Here is a 20630-nt window from a genome sequence, read left to right on the forward strand (position 1 = left end):
GAAGCTGGTTTGCAGACAGGTAGAAAAGTAAAAAACTTTAGTTAAGTAATCAAAATATAATATTTGTGATGTTAATATTCAGTAATGGGGGATTGAGCTTAAACTTGAGAAAAACTTAGGTACAATTGTGTATCTAAGCTTGATTGTAAGATTTGTCCATTTAGCCTTTTACCCTACTGACAAAAGGAGGCTGGCTGAAGAGTGAAGCAGAAAATCAGAACAAGTATACATGTGTATTTCCCCTCCTCCTTTTTTTCTTTTTTATTTTTTTTAGGCCTCTGGTTTAAGAACTTCCTAAAAAGTGGTTTGCTGTACCTTTGCATCAAGTAGTTCTAATGTTAATATTTCTATGAATGTACTTTAGTCTTAAGGAAGGTGGGGATGGGGAGGGCTGTATCCAGAGTTAATTAAGGCAAGCTTTATTTTAATTCCTAGAGGTTTATTTTGAACTATAATAGGAAATTTTTCTAATTTTTTTTTTCATCTTGCTGGATTCCCAGCTTAAAGGAGGAGTGTACTTCAGCTAGGAGCTTCCTGATTTAATTGTGTTGTATGTAGAAAGTTAATTTGATTTTGTGGAGTGTCTTTATTTTCTTAGAATAAGGGAACTGGAAAGTTCTTATCTTTTTCTTGCAAAAGCCATTTTGATCTCACTTCATAAAATCTTTCTTCTTCTCTTTTTGTTCTCTGAATCCTTTCTTGTCAAGGCATTGTAAGAAGCTGAATAGTTGACTTGCAGGCAATAACATAGTCTAAAAAAGAAAAAAGAAAGATAACTTAAATCCTAGTTAAAAGTTATCTTGGATTCTAACATCATTCCATTATATTTATAGCCCCCTCTCTCCCCACACCAGTATTAGCAGTTTTGCCAGAAAGGTTTGGTAGTTGTAGAGGATAGAAATTCTGGGAACAGCAAAGCATGCATTTGCATTTATTATTAAGGATTAGTATTTATGAAGTATTTCAGGGGAGTTCTCTTCTTAGGCTCTTTTAAAAATGTATTTCAAGCTGATGAAATTTCCTCTATTAAGAGAGTTCAACAGCATTGGAGTGCTTCTGGGATTATTCAAGAATGGACCATAAACAAACAAATTTATTTAATTGCTTAGAGTTCATTAGCATGTTTGCTCTGTCTGCATAGAGGACTTCAATATATGCAAGTATGTGCCAATGCCTCTGTAAATATTGGTGATCATATGCAATGATGGATGAGAATGACATCTTCTAGAGGTAGCTGTCATAGGAAAAGTTGGAAAAGAGCCAAAATGTGCAGGTAGGTCAATGAGGGAGTGCTCTGTTTTAGGCAACCACAGCTGTTTGGTTACAGCTGTTCAGTGTGTTGACACAACAATTTCAATACTAGCTGTCTGTGTAACTTGCCTTTGAAATTGTGCTTGTGTGGCAGGCAAGCAATTCTCAAATGCTCCCTTGAACTAAGGAGTTAAAAGTAGCATTTTCTAAGGACCTCAATGTGCTATGCATTGTTTGTTTGCTGTGGAGGTGTGTGTGTGCTACACACTAAGGAGTGATGGCCATGTGCTAACCAGCAGCTCCAGAGAACCAATCCTGTCACCTTGTTCCTGATGCAAGCCATGACTGCTCTACTTGATACATGCATTTGTTCTGGGAGGGAGGGAGGGAGGGATGGAGAGCCTTAATTGTGTTGTCATCTGCTTAGATCTCTCCAAGAGGAAGGCATTCCAGGAGGATGGTCTGTATCATCTTTAGCTTCTGCTCAGGACTCTGCTGTCCCTTCAGCTCAATGCTCCTGTTACTCCTGTTCCTTCAAAGAGTGTCATTGTGTCAAACAGTACAAGACTGAATGTGTTGCATTATTTGTTAGTATAACCTGAACAATTTATATTTTTTCTTGAATAATTTATTAACATGAAGCTATAACTGTTTTCCTACTAGAATTCTTACTATGCTTCAAAATCAAGTGACACTTACCCCCACAGACGTATTAGAGGACACCTTGAAAATGCAGGACCCATCCGAAGGCACTTTAAGGTACAGATCAGTTTTTATAAAATGTTTGTTATATAAAATGGTGGTTGAACCTGTTGAGTTTCGTAACAGGAGGCATTTATGAAGGTATTAAGTGCCATGAAAAATAGTATCATCAAAGCCTAATTGTTTCTGTTGGAATAATGGGAGGCTTAGCTTTTAGTAGGTGAGAGGGCTGGCAGTGGATTGAGCAGGGCTGTCCAGTGTTCTATGCAGGCAGTTGAAATAAGTATGTTACTGCAGAGTCAGGAATAAGAAATGCAGGAATTGCACAATAAATAGAAAACTCATCTATCCAAAACCCAAGCTGCTGAGCTTTTTTCCTACACGTGACAGAAGCCTGAGCTTTTTCCAAAGACTGGAAGTCGTGAGTTGTGTTACTTTCAAAACTGTATTACTGTTATTTCATTAACCCGTTCATGTAGGGATTTCTGGAGAAATAATGTCATGTGAATACCCTGCATACTGCTAGCTATGCATTAAAAAAAATTGAAAGTGAGATTTTATTCTTGGGACCTCAAGAAGGTAAAGAGATGGGCAAGTGTGCTTCTTTCTCAGGGAGAACAGTGGCCAACTAATACCTTTTAATTGTAAAATGTATCCTGGGTTCAGCAGAAAAACAAAACATTTCCTTTTCTGCTGACAGCAGCATGCTCTGCATGAGTCCAGTTAGAATTGTTGATGTGAGAAAAGTATAAGTCAAATCTAAAACAGCTTTACACTAATTTTCGACTTGAAATTCCCCCTACATTTTTAACATGGGTTCTTATGAGTAAAGTAATACACAGAATAGATAGTCACCTTTTCTGTTTTGTAGATAGTGAAGTAAAATTTCAGTGGCTGAGTAGCTGTCATTTTTGGATGAAACTTTGAAAGGTGGGGAAGTATAAATGTGGTTTGTGGGGTTTTTTTCCCCCTTCTTTCCTCCCACCCCACCCCAAACATAAGAGCTGTTGGATATAAGAGCTGTTGGATAAAAAGACTTTCTCCAGTTTAGGTGTGCTTTGCCAGCCGACCTTAGTCAGATAGCTGAGCTAACACCAACATAAACTGCTGTCTTTATTCTGCTGGAGAAAGTCTTTTTCTAAGTTAAAAAGTTCAAAGTGTTCAAAGCCTGACACAACTATTTCAGCACCTTAGAAGATCATAGCCTGTTATTTTGTATCCCCTCTGTATTGTCAGCCTCCAGGTGATGGAGGAATCTTGCACTGACTGCTGGATCCCTGAGGCAGTGTTGGTGGTTGGTGCTCCTTTCATTTACATCACTCTGCAGCTCTGCTGATTGTACAAGCAGGAAAGTGTCCATTTAAGTTGTCACCTCACGTAGATATGAATATCTAGTGATCTGTCCCAGGATGCTTTAATATTTATAGGGAAAATGGCATATGCACTTGTATTGCAGTTTGCTTATGTGTATAGCACTTCTATCATTGCCATGGAAACAGTGGTGTTGACTTAATTTCTTTAAATTTTTATGTTTAAATTCCTTTTGCACAACAGTTTTCTTGCTGTGCTGTTGATGAAATAGAGGTGACTTGACTATCTTCTACACTTAGGACTTTCTTGGCTAATTATTTAAAAGAGCAGCAGCATACAGAGAAACAAAAACCTCACCAAAAAACCCATATAGAATTCCATTCTCTGCCTTTCCCTCTCCCCACCTCCCAAAAAAAAATCAAGCCCCACACAGTTTTTTCTTGATATATAAAATAGGGGCATTTAAATTTAGTAAGCAAAAAGTGATGTCTACTCAGAGTATTAAAAAAAAAAAACATATGATCTGCACTATATTTTTGGGAAAAGAAAAAACTGCTGTTCTAAAATACTTTATAAAGGATCTGGAAAAGTCTTACAAAATTTAAAAGGTCTTTTTTGTAATGACCCTTTATCATGAATCACTAAGTCAGCCTTTAAGCAAGTAAATGCAAAGTGATCTTTAAAACTAAACTGCATTCACTGCTTAAGAATAGTTCTGTGTGTTATTGGCTGTGGTGGGTTCACCCCTGCCAGCAGCACAGCACCACACAGCTGCTGCCACCTCAGCTCCCTTCCTCTCCCAGCAGGATGGGATGGAAAATGTGGAGAGCAAAAGTGAGAGAAGTCATGAGTTGAGATGAAGACAGTTTTAAGTAGTGAAGAAAAAAGTGATGCAAAGGCCGTCACTCACCATCTGTCACAAAGTGACTGATGCCCAGCTGGTCCCCAGGCAATGGCTACTTCCTCCAAAACCCCCTTCCCCCAGTTTCTGTTCCACAGGAGATCATATGGTGTATGACATCCCTGTGCTCACCTTGGGCCACCTGTCCTGGCTGTGTCCCCTCCCTGCTTCTTGCCCACCCTGGTGTCCTTGCTGAGCAGCAGAGTAAGGAAGGAGGAAAAATTGTTGCTGCTGTGCAGGTACTGCTGGGCAATTTCCAAAGCACTGGTGTGTTACCAGTGCAGTTTTAGTCACAAATCCAAAACTCAGCACCATGCATGCTGCTGTGAAGAAAATTAACTCCATCCCTGCCACACAGTGCAGCCATATATATTTACTCATATACCCTTATTTTAGAGCTTCAGGCTCCTAGGGATTGTCATTAGCATTATTTATAATAGTCCTAATGTAAACCTGGATTGTCACTTCAGCAGACTCTTTTCTTGTTTCTAGACCAAAAGTTTTGATGTTTTCCACATACTTTAGATTATCTTGTTTTGCTATAAGCTGTGTGTGACTGAGGTGCCTATTTGCCAAATATATATAATCTGTTAGCTTTGTCTGTAACTGATGCTCCTCTACAGTACTATTACTGAGCTGTTTATCAAGGCAATTTTCAATACCTTTCACCTTTTCCCCATCCCTTGCTTGTTCTAGTCCTTTGTTTATTGTCATACAATTGCAGTGGCAGACCACCAAGGCCTCCTTTCTAGTCACTGAAGTCAAGGGAACCATAGCAGGAATGGGGAAATGGGAACTTGAAGTGCTTTGTTCAGGGCATTATTCCAGCATTAAAAGTGCCCTTCAGTTTTCCCTGTGATAGGCACATAGCCATGTAATACAACCTAGTGCAAGGAAGTTCTTTGTGCCTGCAACTCTGATACTCTCCAGGAAAGTGATTGGCATTGAATGGGTTCTTGCAAGTGTCCTCCATCAGAGTAACCCTGGGGGAATGAATGATGGGGCCAGATTCTCACTGGTCTCCTGCAAAGTAGGTGGGTGAAATGATTTGTGAAGTAACAGAACCTCTACATTTGCATAAAGAAACCTCTGTTCTGTGCAGTTCTTTCTTTATTGTTCACCAGCCACACAGTGGAAAACACAGTGGAAAAAGTGGTTCTAAAGTTATTGCAATCTCAGAGCATGTGATTTTTCTTGAAGTGATCCTTACTCTGTCAAAAGGAGACATTTCACCAAAGGAATTTTGTCATGCTCAAGAAGGGCTGTTTCTGTGACATATTTTGTTTTCTCCTGCTCTTCAAAGGTGTTTGTAAAAGATAAGAAGAATTTATATGGCCTGAAGGTTTTCTCTGGTTGTAGATGAAAACCCATTGTTTAAATTTGGAGTGGCTGTTGAAAAACTTAAAATGGCAGTGTTGGAAAACTATGGAAAATTATGATAAATAACATTTTTATTACTCTAAAGATATTTACTGCCTATTTTATTGGAGGTCTGAATGCCTAGGAATGAAAATATTTTTCAAACTTTAGCTGCTGTGATCAGTGTTGATCTTGCTATATCCTTTCTGTGTCTTTATAATGCCTTTCACCTTTAAGTCTTCTGATACCTCTGTGGCCTCTGCTTCTAGTCCCACACTAGGTTAGTTTGCAGTTTTCCAGTGTGGAGGTATCAAAGGCATAGAAAATGCCTGTGTGTTCAGACTGTCAGACATTAAAGCTCTAGGAAAAACATGTGTACTGACTTGTGTTAGTGTGACACTGTAGGCTCAAGGTGTGCCTGCTGCAGGCTTGGCATCACTCAGTTTGGTAGTGGCAGTGAGGTGTTGTCTGAAAGTTTTTTGTTGATGGACTGTGCCTCATTAACGGTTGAAAAATGTTAAAATGTTGTACAATGCATTTATTTTTTTTCTACAAGGAAGATAATTTCAGATGTTCTAAACAGCAAGTGCAATAAAACAGTTCTTTGAGCCCTGTGGTCTAAGAAATAATACATGGACATAAAGGAAAAGGGTGTGCACTTGCAAATGCATGCTTCTGTCATTGAGTACTGGCGGTTTTACATGTGTATAGCTGTAAATATGAACTTTTTGAGTTTTGGTGCCCTCATTTTGCAACTTTTTTCTTCCTTTCCCCCACCCTTACAGAGCAACTTTGCAGATGGCCGTTTGCAATCCCATTATAAATCAGGCTTAGTGCAGAAGGGTTTATATATTCAGGCTAAGTACCAGCGGTTACGTTCTGTTGGTGTAAGGGGATTTGCCACTAATAAATTCAGAGATGGATTTTTGAGGAAAGAAAAGGTAAGTTGGATTAATTTATTTTTTACTGAGCCGTTTGTAAAATATGCATATTCATAAGATCCATTTCAATTTTTAAATCTCCATGGGATGACTTGGGTGGGATTTCCTGGGATATTGGCTCTTTGTACTTCACTGGCAAACTTGACTGTACACTCTTGTTTCCTCTCTGTTTATTCTATGGAAACTTGCTGAAACTTGCTTTGTGTAACTGCAAATCAGAGGTGCCCTCAGAGATTCTGTGGTTCCTTCTGTTTCAGTATTTTTTCCTCAAGCTCAGCTGATTTCTCTTCCTACTGACAGGACCAGAAATTGTGCCTTTGTGAAACAAAATATTCTGTCCTGTTTAATCTAAGAGAAGGATATTAATAATTTTTTAATACGTGTGCTTCTCCTTTTTGTTATGTTACCATAATTATGTGCTTTAAAGCATTCACTGGGGTGCTAATCTGAACAAAATTTCCTGTACAATATAATGTCTTGTGTAAAGTGGTTTGATAAGCTTAAACTTTGATTTGCAGAGTGTATGGGCCAACAATAATCTTGAACTGCAGAAGAACTTTTGAGCCATATAAAATGTTGCAGCTTTTGTGAGGATCTGTAGTTAAAACATACTAAGTCCTTTATTAGAATTGATCAAAGTAGTATGAAGTTACTTGTGACATTGGGGAATTGGATTATATGAGCTACACAGCCCCTTGCAGCTCTGTGCTCTGTGTGAGTTTTTGTTTTGTAATTCTGTGTCCATCCAGCTACAAGTAAACACACTTGAATAAATAAGCATTTGTAGTTGGATTAGAGTTTAGCTCTTGGAGCACAGAAGCACCTTAAAGCACAGGTTCTTATGGCTGTTTGCAAAATTCCTCAAGTTTACAGGCCAGTGGGCAGAAGAAAAAGCTCCCAAAACCCCTTAAGGAAACACACTTGTAAGAAACAAACCAAACCAAACAAACAAAAACCACCCAACTATCAGAAAGAAAACTAAGCACTTGAAACAAGGTAAAGAGATCACTTGTTACTGAAGTATCTGGGCAAATATATCTTCTATTTACATGGGCTCTGAGAAGTATTATCTTTGAAGGCTAAATTGAATTGGAATTAGTGGAAAATAGGAGAAAGATATTCCCCCCCCCCCCAATTATGACCTTGTAAAATGGGTATAGCAACGTTACAATTTTGTTGTTGTGAGCAATTTCCAGTATTCTTCTATAATTGGCTGTTAAGATTCTTGTCTGGAACCTATAAAGCATACTTAAAACATGCTGGCTGCTAGATACTGAATCAGAGACTCATCAGTGACTTCTGAATTTTATGGGACTTTTTACAGCTGGTGAATTTGAGTGTGTGTGAGTTAAAGTAAAATAAAACTTGAAGAATAAGTATTACAACCATTTTCTTAACAGCATACTGTTTGCTGGTTGGCTAATTCTGAAAAACCAAAACTGTTCCTGAAATTGTAGCATTTTGCCTATTGTAATGATAAAACTTGTTAAGATCTGTTAAACAGGTCTGAACATCTTTATTTCACTTTATTTCACTTGAAGTAATAATGATGCATATGTATTTTTAAGGTAAACTATTATTGTGCTTTTTGAGTCAGTAATTGAAAGAACCTTGCATTTTACATACAGAACTTAGGAAGGTTGGGAGGGTTTTTCTGCTATTACAACTGACAGTAATGATTTTCTTTTTTTTCTCTGTGTAGGGAAATCTAAATATTGCAACAGAAACCTGAACTGAGCTGAGATCCTGAAGTTGAAACAGATAACAAAGCAAAAGGAGCATCTGTTCAGTTTTTGACAACTTTCTCAACACTTAAAAAAGGATAAAGGAACTAATGCTGTAACTTTCTTGATTAAAAAAATAACTTTATTTTGAATGCTGCAGAACTTTTTTACAGTTTTAATAATTGCTTTTAAAGTACAGTATTCAATTGAAACATCATATTATGTACCTTTAGTTCTGTGTGCATACGAGTCTCAAGTAAGGAAGTCATTGAAGGGAGTCTTATTTATTGAATACTTTTTCTCCAAGCATGATGTTACAGATGGAACTTGAGTTGTTATACCTAGAGGTTTCTATGTTGAAAGTTTATTGCTAATGTAATAATAAAAAAGAAAAAAAAAAGTGCCTGAATTGTTTGGTAATAGCACATTAGCTCAGGATTTTCCAATTAATGACCTTTTAGGTTGTGCAATAGATTTTACACCTCTGTTCAGTCATTTCCATAAAACAGTATTTTGTATTACTTTGGATTAATAATACACTTGGATTTCTGATGTGTATATACATTTGTAAATTGTTAGAATGTTGGGACAACTTTCAGCATTTGGTTAAAATTAATGGTAACAGGCAGTTATGTAAAGTACTGTAGCAGTAGCTTATAACTGCACTGAAAGCATGCTTGGGTTTGTTAGAAGATTGGTTGGTCTGTATTCAAAATTATTCTGTCTCATATTTCAGTGTATGAGATTCTTGACCGAGCCACATGTTCTCTAATCTTTTTCATCATAAATGATTTGATGACTTTATGAATTCTAAAATTGGCGCCTGAAGTATTAAATTACGAGAAAACCAAAAAATGTAAGTTTTTGAAAGCATGTCTTCTAACAAAGAGATAGTTCATAATTGAAACTGCTTTAAATGCAGACAGCTGGTGATTTTGTTCTGAATGATTCTCTGAAGTTTACCATACTGCAGTATTGTTAGGCTGTGTGCAAAACTCAAATAGCCAGACCTGTTTCATAAGCAGCTATAAACAGTATTGTGTTTATTTCCTGTTTATAGCCCTTGCCTTAATTCATTATCTATGGTAGGGTTGTGTGTATGTATTGCAGATCTGTTCAGGCTTCTTATTGACAGTAAATTAAAGATGCATAGCACGTAGTCTTAAGAGAAGTTCTTTTTCAAGAAAAAAGTTAATTCACAATATCTTCAATACATGCAAGCAGTTGTATTTCCATCTAGAATGAAGGCTGGTCTCAGTTGTGGCTGGTAGACCAGAATTCCAGTTCTGGGTTAGAGGTATGTTCACAGGAAAGGAAATTTGTTTTTTTGGGTGGAAAGCCAGGATGTGATTTCTGCATGCTTTTTTGTAATGTTTTTTTCCACAATGCCTTCAGTAGAGAGACTGTTTGAAAATGTAATTATGGTTCAGAACAGCTAAAATTATTGTGACTTGAGCTCTTCAGTTTCATGGGTGTTCTGCTTAGCGTTCATAGGGAATAAGGCAGGAAGAGTGCAACATTCATTGATGTCACCGTCATTCAATGATAACATATGGTTTGTTTCTAAAACACAGGTTTTCAGTTTAAATAACAATCATTAATAATTTAACTAGTTTTTTCAGTAACTTTAAAATGCATGGACAAAATGGGAATTGGAAGGAAAGGAACTCCCTGGACAAATAGAGGCAGGCAACCTTCTGCAGATAAGAAAGTGGTTTTTTACTTAATGCTGTCAGTGATTAATCTGGCAGAGTCATCCTGTGTAGATATACTGGGAGATAAAAATAAGGAACTGAAACAACAGGTTAAATGAGTCAACCCAAAGCAAATGTGGAGTAGCTGCAGTTCTGATCAGGCTGCTGGCAGGGGAGTGCAGCACCTGCCCTGCTGAGAGGGGCAGGTTTACCCTGAAGCCAACAAGTCCTTCACACTGCTCTGAATGTGCACTGTAAAAGATGTGAGAAATGAAACCATTTATGATACAGGACAAACTACTGAGGCTGTGTTGTCTTATTCAACAGGATACTACTGTGTCTGTAAGCTTCCTGCAGTGTTCTTATTAAATTCTGGAAGAGAACTCTTTGTTGAGTAAAGTGGGGAAAGTGGATACATGAAGAAACTTCTGACATGGTAGTTTTGCTAACACTGTTTGGAAGTAATGCTGGAGTAGTCAGACTTCAGTCAGTTAATGCTGCTTTAACCAGGTTTCAACATATGACTGACTCCTGATTTTGTGCTTTATTTTATCTATGCATGGTTAATTTGTTTTGTACATTACAGTTTAGCTTTGTGTTTATTTCTGCAACTGGGAGCAACATATTGCAAAGAAGTTTGTGGGTTTTTTGGCTTGTTTGCTGACTTTGGTCCCCCCCACCCCATGATCCTAAGATGAATGTCATGAAATGTAGTCACTGTTTCAGTTGGTTAATCTTTTGTATGATCCCATTTGCTCAAATCACATTTTTACTGATAATTTTACTTAAATAGTTTTGGATTCTGTCATGATAGAACCTCTTATATTCTAAAAAATGCACACAGGAATAATGACTTCAATAAAAATTCATGGCTTAGGTGCTAGAAGCATCTAGTCTATGATATGATGTGAGACATTGCTATGTAGATATATCTTTGTGAATTACAGAGACTTGTGTGTATATACTCATACCCAGTTCAGCTTGTTTATTGTTTTAGCACAGAAAATTGTTGTACTGGAATACAGTGTTTGATTGAGGGCAATGTATTGAAGTTACTGTTTGGGTTGTGAAGGCACAAGGAAAAGGCTTAAGTAGAAGAAAGGTCAATTTACTTGAATAACCTGGTGCCTTTCAATATTGTGACTGCATTGTAGAAAACACATGTACAAAGACTTAAGTTCGTTGCAATCTTTCTAGTGAGAGCATGGACTGATAACAGTTCTTGTTAAAACAACTGTTTACTTTAAATAGGTGTGTAAGCCTCTGTGGGAAAACAGTGACTCTTTCATTAGTAAAGCCTGTCACTGCATTGGAAGAGCAAGTTAAAAATGTGATTGTCTTAAGAGCTTTCTAGCTTTCTGTTTTACACTTTGAAAATACAAATGTGAATTGCCTTTGTTTTGTTTAGCTTGAAATGGCTGTTAAATGCTGTCATTTTCAGTTGTTCACATGTGAAATTTTATTTTTAATTGCTATCCAAAACGTAATGGGTTTAATATGACTAGAGTCTTCCTTTTAAGTGTCTGAAATACTCAGTTGCTATGATGTTTGCATTTATATTGCTGATCCATTTAATTTTTGCATAAATTGATTAGAATACTTATTTTAAATTTGTAATTATTGAGTTCACAAGGTTCACAAAATTCTGGGCCAGTAAGAAGCAACATATTTGCAAAGTTTCTGTAAGCCTGCCTTAACTAATAATTGCATGTTTGAAATAATTTTACCTGATGGATATAGATGGTCTTGAGACTTGAACATAGCTGTCTCAACTCAGGTAACTAATAGCAGAGGATAGGAGTAAGTCCAGCTGATCCATCACCTGCTGTGTAATGTTTACCTGCTCCCATCTTCCCTAGGGCCCCAGGCTGAAATGCTGAGTTTTATTTAAATGAGCTTAGTTGCTTTACAAACAGAACCAAACCCCAGGATTACACTTTTGTGGCATTAGAGGCAGAGTTCTCAAAACTTGCTTGTTATGCATCAGAAAGTAATTTTCTGCCATGTCTGTGAAATGGATAATGAGAGTCTCTTGAAGAAGATGATAAAAGATCATAACAAAGGAGAGACTGATTTCTCAGTATTCACCTTAGAAGACTGTAAATAGAGGGATTTCTTTAATTTCCTTGCTTTCCTGAAGGAAGGCATTTCCCATACTGTGTTGAAATCCACCTCTTGCCTTTCTTTAAGCATCTGAACAGCAATCTACAAGGTTCTTTGTGGGAGAGCCCTCTAAAAGACAGACTTCAGACTTGCATCCTAATGAATCTGAAAAAAAGATGTTTCTGCACGTAACTCTGGCCCTTGACAGACTTCATTCCATTGCTGCAGAATTTGAAGATAAGATGTTCTTCAGCCTCCTTTCGAAGGAAGGAAAGAATAAAAGCCATTTCAAGATTGTTGAAAGCCTCCTTGTGACACTTGATTCCCTAACAGACCTTAAGGATAGCCATGAACATTTAAGTGTGTTCTGTTTTGAGCTTTGTGAACATTATTTTTCAGTTTCAAGATCAGAGAAAACTTGTCATAACACCTGCCCCTTCCTTCCATGCCTGGTGGTTTTTGTTGGAGGGATTTTGAGTAGGTATCTAGACATGTGGTTTAATAGCCTGCCACTTTTAATGCAGTTTTCTTCTGTTCACTGTTCATTGCTCTGAATTTTGTCTAAGCAGTCTGAATCTCATGTTGACTTTTTAATATTTCATTTTCTGTAAATAATGTAGTAGATGGCTTTCATTTTGTGACTGGCTTCTCACATCTTTAGTATTGAGGGAGGAGGCAGTGGAAAGAGTTGTTGTTCAAGTGTGTTCTTCAAGGAATAAAAAAAAGCCTCATTGTTTTGTTTTAAGAATAGCAGGAATTTTTTACTCCCAGTTGAATGAGGGGAACTAATGTCCACTTCTAAGGAATAGATTGTTGATGTTATTTATACTGTAGTTTCTCAAGGACTGTCTAATGTGTGTGTGTGTACGTGTATGTGCACATGGAAACACACTGTTAGAGAAGCCTTTAATTATTTGTAAGTGTGGATAAGAAATGACATTTTTAAACTACTGAAGCTGGAGTTAAATGCAAATGCATTTTAAGTCTGTAGTCTTTGAGTCCATGACGGTGCTTTTGACAATGTTACTCCATATCTAAAAGCCTCGTTCATAAGGATATATAGTAAGATGTAGGTATGTTTATATGTATGTTTAACATAGTTTATATAAAATAAATGTAAATTTTGTTTCTACAGACAATAAATGTTTTCACGAAATTTTTACTTATAAATAATTCAGTTATTTGATTCAGTAGTTATTAATGTTTGGTGTAATTTTCAGGGTAAAAAAAAAGAAAAAGCTTTTTTCAAAATCTCTTGTGCAGGGAGTGGAAAGTGGCAGTTTTCTGTTTTCATGAACAAATTAACTACCTGAGGTAAGAACAGGCTCGTTTTGCTGCTGTTTCAGTAATAGTCAAGGTGCTCATGCTGTAAAATGTTACCTATACTTTAATACCAGCTTTTATTTTTTTTTAAATCCGCGCTTCTCCTCTGCTGCTATTGTAGGTTTTTTCCCAAGGGTCTTTACCTGTGGGAAGGCGTGCCTGTGCAGAAGCCTCCCCACCCTCCTTCCATGCCTTTCTGTCCAAACGTGTTGCTGATGTGTGCGCACTGTTACTGTAGCAGGGGTTTCGCATCTTCCTGCGGTACGAACACTCCGAGCTCCGTGTGCCACGCTGCTCTTTTTAGTGAAGCATCAACACTACCCCAAAGGCGCTCTTCACCTTCGCTTTTTGTCTTCCTTTCTTCCTTCCCTGCTCCTAAACCCAAACCTGGAGCGGTGTGTGCGGGGAAGGTGGGCCGGGCAGAGACGAGGGGCGCTTGCGGCGCTGCCGGTGCCTTTCCCAGTCATTCGCAGCGCCCCGGGGCAGGGCCGGGCCGGGCACGGCTGCCGGGGCCGTGCGCGGACGGGGCAGGTGCGGGGCCGGGATGCGCGGTTCGGAGCCTGTCCCGCCGCCCGGGAGCGCTCTGGGTCTTCCCCCAGCGCCCATCGAGGACGCGCCCCGTCCCCTCCCTGTGCCCAGGGAGTCCAGCCCCGAGAGGGCGGGAGCCACCCCGCTCCCCGCCGGGGCTCCGCTCCCCGCCGCCCCTGCCCCCGCCGGGACCGCGGCGCGGCTCCGCTTCCTGCGCCCTCCCCGCCCTCCTCTCCCGCCGGCCCGAGGCGGCGCAGCGGCTCTGGCGCAGTCTCGCGACACTTCCCGCAGCGCGGAGCCGGAGCCGCCGCTCGCCGGCAGCAGCAGCGGCAGCCGCGGCGCTCGCTGCCCTGCCCGCGCCTGGGAGCCCGAGCCGCTCCCGCCCCGCGCCCCGCCGCGCTCACCGCCCGCCCCTGCCGCGGCTCGGCGGCACAGGCTCCTCCGGGCGCTTTCGCCCTGGGCTGCCTTTCCCGGCGGCAGCCGGGACCCAGGTGGCTGCAGGAGCTGAAGGCTGAGCCCCTTCTCTCGCCTGATTTCTGTATATTTCATTTTTCTCACACACGCCGAGGGAGCCGCGGCGCAGGACGCAGGATGCAGCCCGGCTGCGGCGGGTGCTGAGCGCGGTGGCCGCCGGAGGAGGGAGCGGCTCTGTCAGCGCCTCCGCTCCGCGCGGCGGCGGCTCGGGCGGTCCCTCGCCCCCTTCCTCGTCGTGGCTACCCGCCCCAAACTTTCAGCCTGTTGTCGCTGCCAGGCGAAGCCCAGCTCGACATAAATGGGTGAGTTCAGGCCGCCGAGGTGGCGGTGCCGCGGGCCAGCTGGGGCTCCCGGCTAGCCGGAGGGGTGCATGTGCCGCTGGGGGCGGTGGGAGGGAGGTGGCCGCCACCGGCCTCCGCTCCTCCGCCTCACGGCTTTAACTTCTCCTCCCCTCCCCCGGCCGAGGCAATAATTGTTTTCATGTGACAGGCGGAGAGGTCGGTGTTGGCGGCGGCGGGGCGACGGCCGGGCGCCCCTCGGGGCTGCCGCTGTGGGTGCTCCCGAGCGGGGCTGACGCGGTTACGAACCCTCCCGAGCATCCTGGCCTCGCCGCCTTCCCGCCGGGCACGGCCCTCCCCGGGCACTCTGGGGTGTGGTGGCACCGGGCCGGGCCGGGCGGAGGGAAGAGACACCTCCGTGCCGGGCGCGCAGGTTGCGCTCCGAGGGTTGCGGCGGGGAGGGATGCGTCGCCCGTCGCTGCCCCGCACTGCCCCGCACTGCCCCGCACCGCTCCGCACTGCCCCGCCGGGCGGGGGCGGCCGCCGGGGTCCTTGTAGCCGCGGCGCGGGGGGCGGCCGCGTTCGGCTGCCGCTGCCCGTGAGGTGTCACCCGCGGACTTCGGGAAGAGGCAGCGCCTGGATGCCCGGGCCGGGCTGGGCAGCGCCCGTTACCTGCGCAGGGGCAGGCAGGGAGGATGGGGTGAATTGTCCCCTGATGCGGGCGAGGAGGCGGCAGCGGCGGTGCCAGGCGCGGGCTGAGCGATGCGCCCGGGGAGTGCGGCTGCCCTGGCTCGCTCTGCCCAGCTCGGTGCCCGGCGGAAAATGACGGATGGCGGGAACAAAAGAAGCGGCAGCTGTCGGTGGGCAGCCTTGGTGCACACACCGGCCGGCGTCTGGAGACAGCAGCGAGCGGTGCTCCGAAACAGCGGCTCTTGGATGTCCCCAGGCCCCCCGCTGCCCGCTTCGCTCACGGCGGCGGAAATGCGGTCGGACTGTGGGGAAACCTAAGGGCAGCATCACCGAAACGACTGAGTATAATGCTTGATGTGGGAGGACATTTTACAGTTCACCTGTTGTAATACAGTGACGTTGGGAATACAGTAGGAAATAAATCGCCCCTTTGTTCTTTGAGAGATTACTTTGCGGGGTGCTAAGGGAACGATGCACAGCTGCTCTACCCGTGTGTTACCAGATTAAGCACAAGCTTTTTGCTATCGACTTTGAGTTATCCCTCCCGTTCGGGCTGAGATGGGCTCATCCCTGTGCAGCTCGCTCGGCCCTACGGACCCGGCTGAGCCCGGCCGCTGCTGCCGAGGGTAGGCCGGCATCCCCGGGGGCATTGCAGGAGCTGACTGGGGGCACTGCAGGAGCTCCGGCAGGGCTGCTCTGCCGGCTCACTGACACGGCTCTCAACTTCTGTCTTCTGTCACAACAGATACGGTTTTAAACATAGCGTTGTATTGAGAGGTAGGGTTTGTAACTGCTGAATAGAGCAGAATCTGTACTCAGTAGGGCACGTCATAAGAAATTTTTTTAAAATTATTTTTGGTTTCTTATCCTCTTCCAATGCATTTATTTCTTACTAACTTTGTATTGTGATACAATAAGGCTTTTCTGATTTCAATTGGCTCCATAGTCCAAATATTAGCCTTCATGGTTCGAAAGGTTAGGTAAAGCAATAAAGAACCAAGAAAGTGATTTGCATTGATAGAGCTCTAGGAAGGTTTTTAATACAGTAACTTGGTAGTAAAGGCCATCTTTTTTCTTTTTACTCACCCATCCCTCTCTTGGACAGTGATCCTACACATCTGGTTTCTTTAAAGCTCATTTGGGTGATGACTTTCCCAAATCATCATGATTCAGTCATACTTTGCTTTGCAAAATGGGACTGGAGGGAAGGTAGATATGATTTAATATTTGTTCATATCTTTAAATGATAAGTGATTCTTAGTTTGCAAATAAATAGAAAAATTGTGCAAGGAGGTGAAGATATGCATAGTATGAAAGTAAAATCTTTATAGGAGATATCAAATGAAAGCAGTTTTATTAAACACATTTTTAACATAGTTAACATTTTTGTAAGGTATCTCAGATACAGAAGAGAATAGGTGAATTCTTTGTGTACTATTCCTACTAGGAATTTGTGTACTAATCCTACTCAGGATTCCTAATTTTTTTTTTTAGATTACTTCTAAGCCTTCTTATATTAACCATTTATGTTTTCTCAGTGGCATTGCAGGGTGTTTTAAGCCCAACCCTGTGCATGTGTATATATTGGGTGTATGTTACACGTTCCTGTTTACTGAGATTCAGTGCTTCTTTACAGCACACACCCCAAACCTTACAAGAAATACCTCATGTAATTGGTGTTTTATATGAGCTCTTCCATGACATTATAGGCAGAGTACATTAAAATTAATTAATTTGTACTTGGAATGGACTTCTCAGGAGAGTTGATTGAAATAATGGTACAACATAAAAAGGGGGGGGGATAAGGCAAAGATCTTGAAGGTAATCATGGATGCAGTGAAACAAGCTTGGTTCCTCTCCTTAAATGTTTCAGAAATGAAGATGTGTTTTGTAGGGACTTGTGTGTGGGAGAGAGTTGTTTGTTTGTTGTTGCTTTTGGGTTTGTTTTGTTCTGGTTTTGTTTTGAAACTACTTAGACTCAAGTATGTTCAGGGAACTCAGTCTCAACTGCAAGAGCATGGGGTGTCCACATATCAGACTGTCCTGAAGTTGAAGGTGCAGAAAACAAAGTAGATATGGGGAAACCTGGTTTGGAATGTACTGCTTATCAAATTTAGAAAATGCAAGATTAGAAGTGTGATTTTAGAGAGCAGTGTTTAACTGCCATCATCGCCAAGCAGCTGTGCAGCTCCTTCTGTCAGTCGAGGCACACCTCCCAACTTCTGCAGTAAATGAAGGAAAATCCTTTCTTCTGCTGTGCAGCCTTTGCTCATGTTCAGAGCACAGCCAGTTAAATGAGGTGTGGGTCCTGTATTATAACGTTGCAATGAAGCTGTGCAGCTGAAACCTTCATCACAATGCTTAAACACTTCCTTCATCAATATTTTTTCATCTAAATGTTTTTCAAGGTATTTTTAAAGCTCTGCTGTTTGGAAAGGGGAAGAGAGGAAGTGCTGCTTTTGTTTAGTGGAATCACATCCATCACCTCTGCTGCCACCATAGTTGGGAGTTTGGATCCAGAGAGAGCCTTGTGCCCTTTGAACCACTTAAATTACTTCCCCTGGCAGACAGCTGTTGTCTGTGTGGTTTTACATAATTGGTTGAGAAAGGTGCTTGCTGTGGAATACTGCAGCTGGTTTGTACACACCAAAGGAATATTACATCAAGAAGTAATGCAATCAAAAGAATTCAGTCTATGTGAGAGTGTGATTATTCTGTACTACTTTCAATCCCTTTTTCTGTTTTTACTATTATTTTTTTTTTCATCTTCTAAATTCTTCTCTATCCCTTGCCCTCAACTTTCCCCCTCCTCTGTTTCTCTTTACACATTTCAGACTTGCTGCTTCCTCTCCCTTCCTCTCTCTTATCACAGCATCAACAGAGGGAGTGCTCTGAGCACATTTCCTGTGTGTGGGGCCAGGCTGACCCCCAGCACCAGGGCTGTGCCCCATCCAAACTCCTGCTTGGCCCCGTGGAGACACCTGGGGAGTGCAGCTGGTGAGCTCCAGCAACCCTGCTCTCCCATCTAAAATGATGAATTATTGAGGCCTGAGCTTAGCAGAAGTTGTACACAGAAGATGGTAGGTGTGCTTGTGGTTGCCTTTCCAAAATGGTGGAGATATTGGAGCCTTTCAGTAAAATAGCTGTAAGCTTTTAAAAATAGAAATAGTATTTGCCATTCCAGTCATCCTTGAAGGCAGTTGAACAGTTTCAGCTGAATAAGGAAAAGTAAGAAGAAAGATGATTAGCATGATTTTTTCACTTTGATTTCTTTTTTTAAAATAAGGTTTTAAGCAACTGTAAAGTGGCTTTATAGGAAAAAAAATGTGCAAAAATCCTTCCCAACTCGTAAAAAGTCTTTATTCTCCTCATAGGGAGTGTTACTGATTTTAATTCTTCTGTGGTCCTTGGTAGGTTTGTTTCTCACAAGAAGGCAACAACATTGGAGCTGTTCAGGATCAGGTGTCCAGTGGTTTGGTGGCATTATACAGCCTGTGAATGGCTAATGAGCAGAGTTCCAGTGGAGTTTTCGTGAACTGTAATAAAATACTTTTAGTAATCTGTATAAAGTTTCATTTAAAAATATCTGGTATGAAGTTTTTTTTTCCCTAGAAATCAAGAGATAATGACACTCCTGTCATAAAAGGTTGTCAGAGCTGCCTTCTATATGGATCAAGATAAGGGATGGAAATAAAGAAATATAAAATATGTAAACATGAGTGTATATGTAAAAGATTATGAAAATAATTCATGATTATGGCATCTCTTCTGCTTGCTCCTTTGCAGTAGCTCTTCTTTCCTCAGACTCTCCATTAGAGTTGGTTTTTTATATTAACTGTTGCTTTTAGCTCAGGAAGTGTGATAAAGAACATAATACTTAAAATAGATGGTTTCTCAAAAGGACAGAATTCCTGCTTGTTTTTGTGCTAGTCAAAGATTCATATGTAGAAAATGACAATAGAGCTGCTAGAAAAGGGTTTTTTTGGCTGCCTGGGTTTAAGGAAGGAATGTAACGAGCATTTAATAATAACAATGTAATGTAATAAAACATTTTATTGAGAAGCAGTTTTGTTTTGATATGAGTGCATACATATTTTTGTTTAAACTGCTACAAATGTAATAAATACAATTTATCAATACCATATACAATTATATACAATATATATAATTTATCTCTTGTGTTATTAAGACTGTTTATTTTGTAGTTGTTATCCACTGGATGTTAGAGGGTGTTTTAAGAACACTGGTGGTATATTAGGATTTGTATAGGAGATCAGTGTTGGCCTTGATAATGCATTGACTCCTTCCCTGCTTACAGGGGAAGGGTTGCATGTGTTAGGAGGAGAAAAAGGAGAGCTTGGGAATGTGAAATGAGCAGCTGAAATTTCAGGTCTGATGTGTTAGAGGTCACTGACTGATGTGCTGCAAGCAAGTTAGCCCTGATGAGATCAAAGGAGTGAAAACAGCTGCAGAGATGGGATCTGTTGTTTTGCTCTGATCCTGCTGGTTCAGAGCAAGCTTATAAAAAAAGATGATGGATTTTGTATGGTTCCTATCTGTGTGGTTTTTAAAATCCTGGGCCAGGGAGCGGATGTTTTCCCTTGATGCCAAAGCAGGAAGTAGCTGCAGGCCATATCTACATTCTGTACACTGAGGAATGATGAAAGAATATATTAGGGGGAGGGGAATGATAGAGGAGGTGAGTATCAAGATTCAGTAATTCAGCTAATGTAAAAGTAATTGCTGACAGTCTGCTTCACACTGAGAGGAAACACAATAAAAGCTTGAAGTCCCTGTGTGTGAGAGAATATGCAAATACTGCAGTTCAGTAGTCATGGATTGTGTTATCAAATGAAGTTGTCTTTCCCCTCCTTTTTATTATTGATAACTGAGAAGCATCAGTAGAAGGCAACTCTTGAGAATGCAGTGGTAAATCCACATAAATTCTGTGTGGTGAGTTGACTGCTGCAAGGTCTTGGCTATGCTTTGTTGCTAACATAACTTTGCCTTAGAGAATGGAGCATCCTGGAGGACAAGCAGTGAAAGGGGAAAGGATGTCTTTGTTCCCAGTCTTACAGCAGTTTGTGTTACAGTGGGAGTGCTGCTGAGAATTTGTGCTTCTGATTTAGTATGAAGAATTGTGTGGAGTTGTGGATCAGAAATGATGTTTGTGCTAGAAACAATTCTCTTTAGCAACAAAGATAATGTATTATAGAAAGCTGAGCGTTTATACAAGAGAAATATCCCTAAGTTCTGATTAATTAGTAGTGTCAGTATAAAGAGGTGTCTTTTGAACTCTGAATTTCATTAGAAGTATTGTACAAAAGGAAAAATTTCCTCTTTACCTCATT

At 41.3% G+C, this 20630-nt stretch overlaps 2 protein-coding genes across 7 annotated transcripts in view; both read left to right on the forward strand.

Moving 5' to 3' along the window:
* Nucleotides 1-13159, forward strand: part of BCLAF3 (BCLAF1 and THRAP3 family member 3) — a 33808-nt gene extending 20649 nt beyond the window's left edge. For 2 of the 3 annotated variants that reach the window (XM_054654771.2, XM_077172572.1), the window contains exons 10-12: nucleotides 1915-2010; nucleotides 6310-6465; nucleotides 8168-13159. In XM_054654771.2, the coding sequence (XP_054510746.1) occupies nucleotides 1915-2010; nucleotides 6310-6465; nucleotides 8168-8197 (282 nt within the window). In that variant the 3' untranslated portion in view covers nucleotides 8198-13159. The remainder of the gene's footprint in view (nucleotides 1-1914; nucleotides 2011-6309; nucleotides 6466-8167) is intronic. The other variant, XM_077172583.1, reaches the window with a different exon arrangement.
* Nucleotides 13160-14093: 934 nt separating this feature from the next.
* SH3KBP1 (SH3 domain containing kinase binding protein 1) overlaps nucleotides 14094-20630 on the forward strand; it is a 211907-nt gene continuing 205370 nt past the window's right edge. For 2 of the 4 annotated variants that reach the window (XM_054628054.2, XM_077172595.1), the window contains exon 1: nucleotides 14095-14613. In XM_054628054.2, coding sequence (XP_054484029.1) covers nucleotides 14610-14613 — 4 coding nt within the window. In that variant the 5' untranslated portion in view covers nucleotides 14095-14609. Of the gene's footprint in view, nucleotides 14614-20630 lie in introns of all 4 variants that reach the window. The other 2 variants (XM_077172590.1, XM_077172587.1) reach the window with 2 other exon arrangements.

This window comes from Agelaius phoeniceus, chromosome 2 (genome assembly GCF_051311805.1).
Source record: "Agelaius phoeniceus isolate bAgePho1 chromosome 2, bAgePho1.hap1, whole genome shotgun sequence".
Lineage (NCBI taxonomy): Eukaryota > Metazoa > Chordata > Aves > Passeriformes > Icteridae > Agelaius > Agelaius phoeniceus.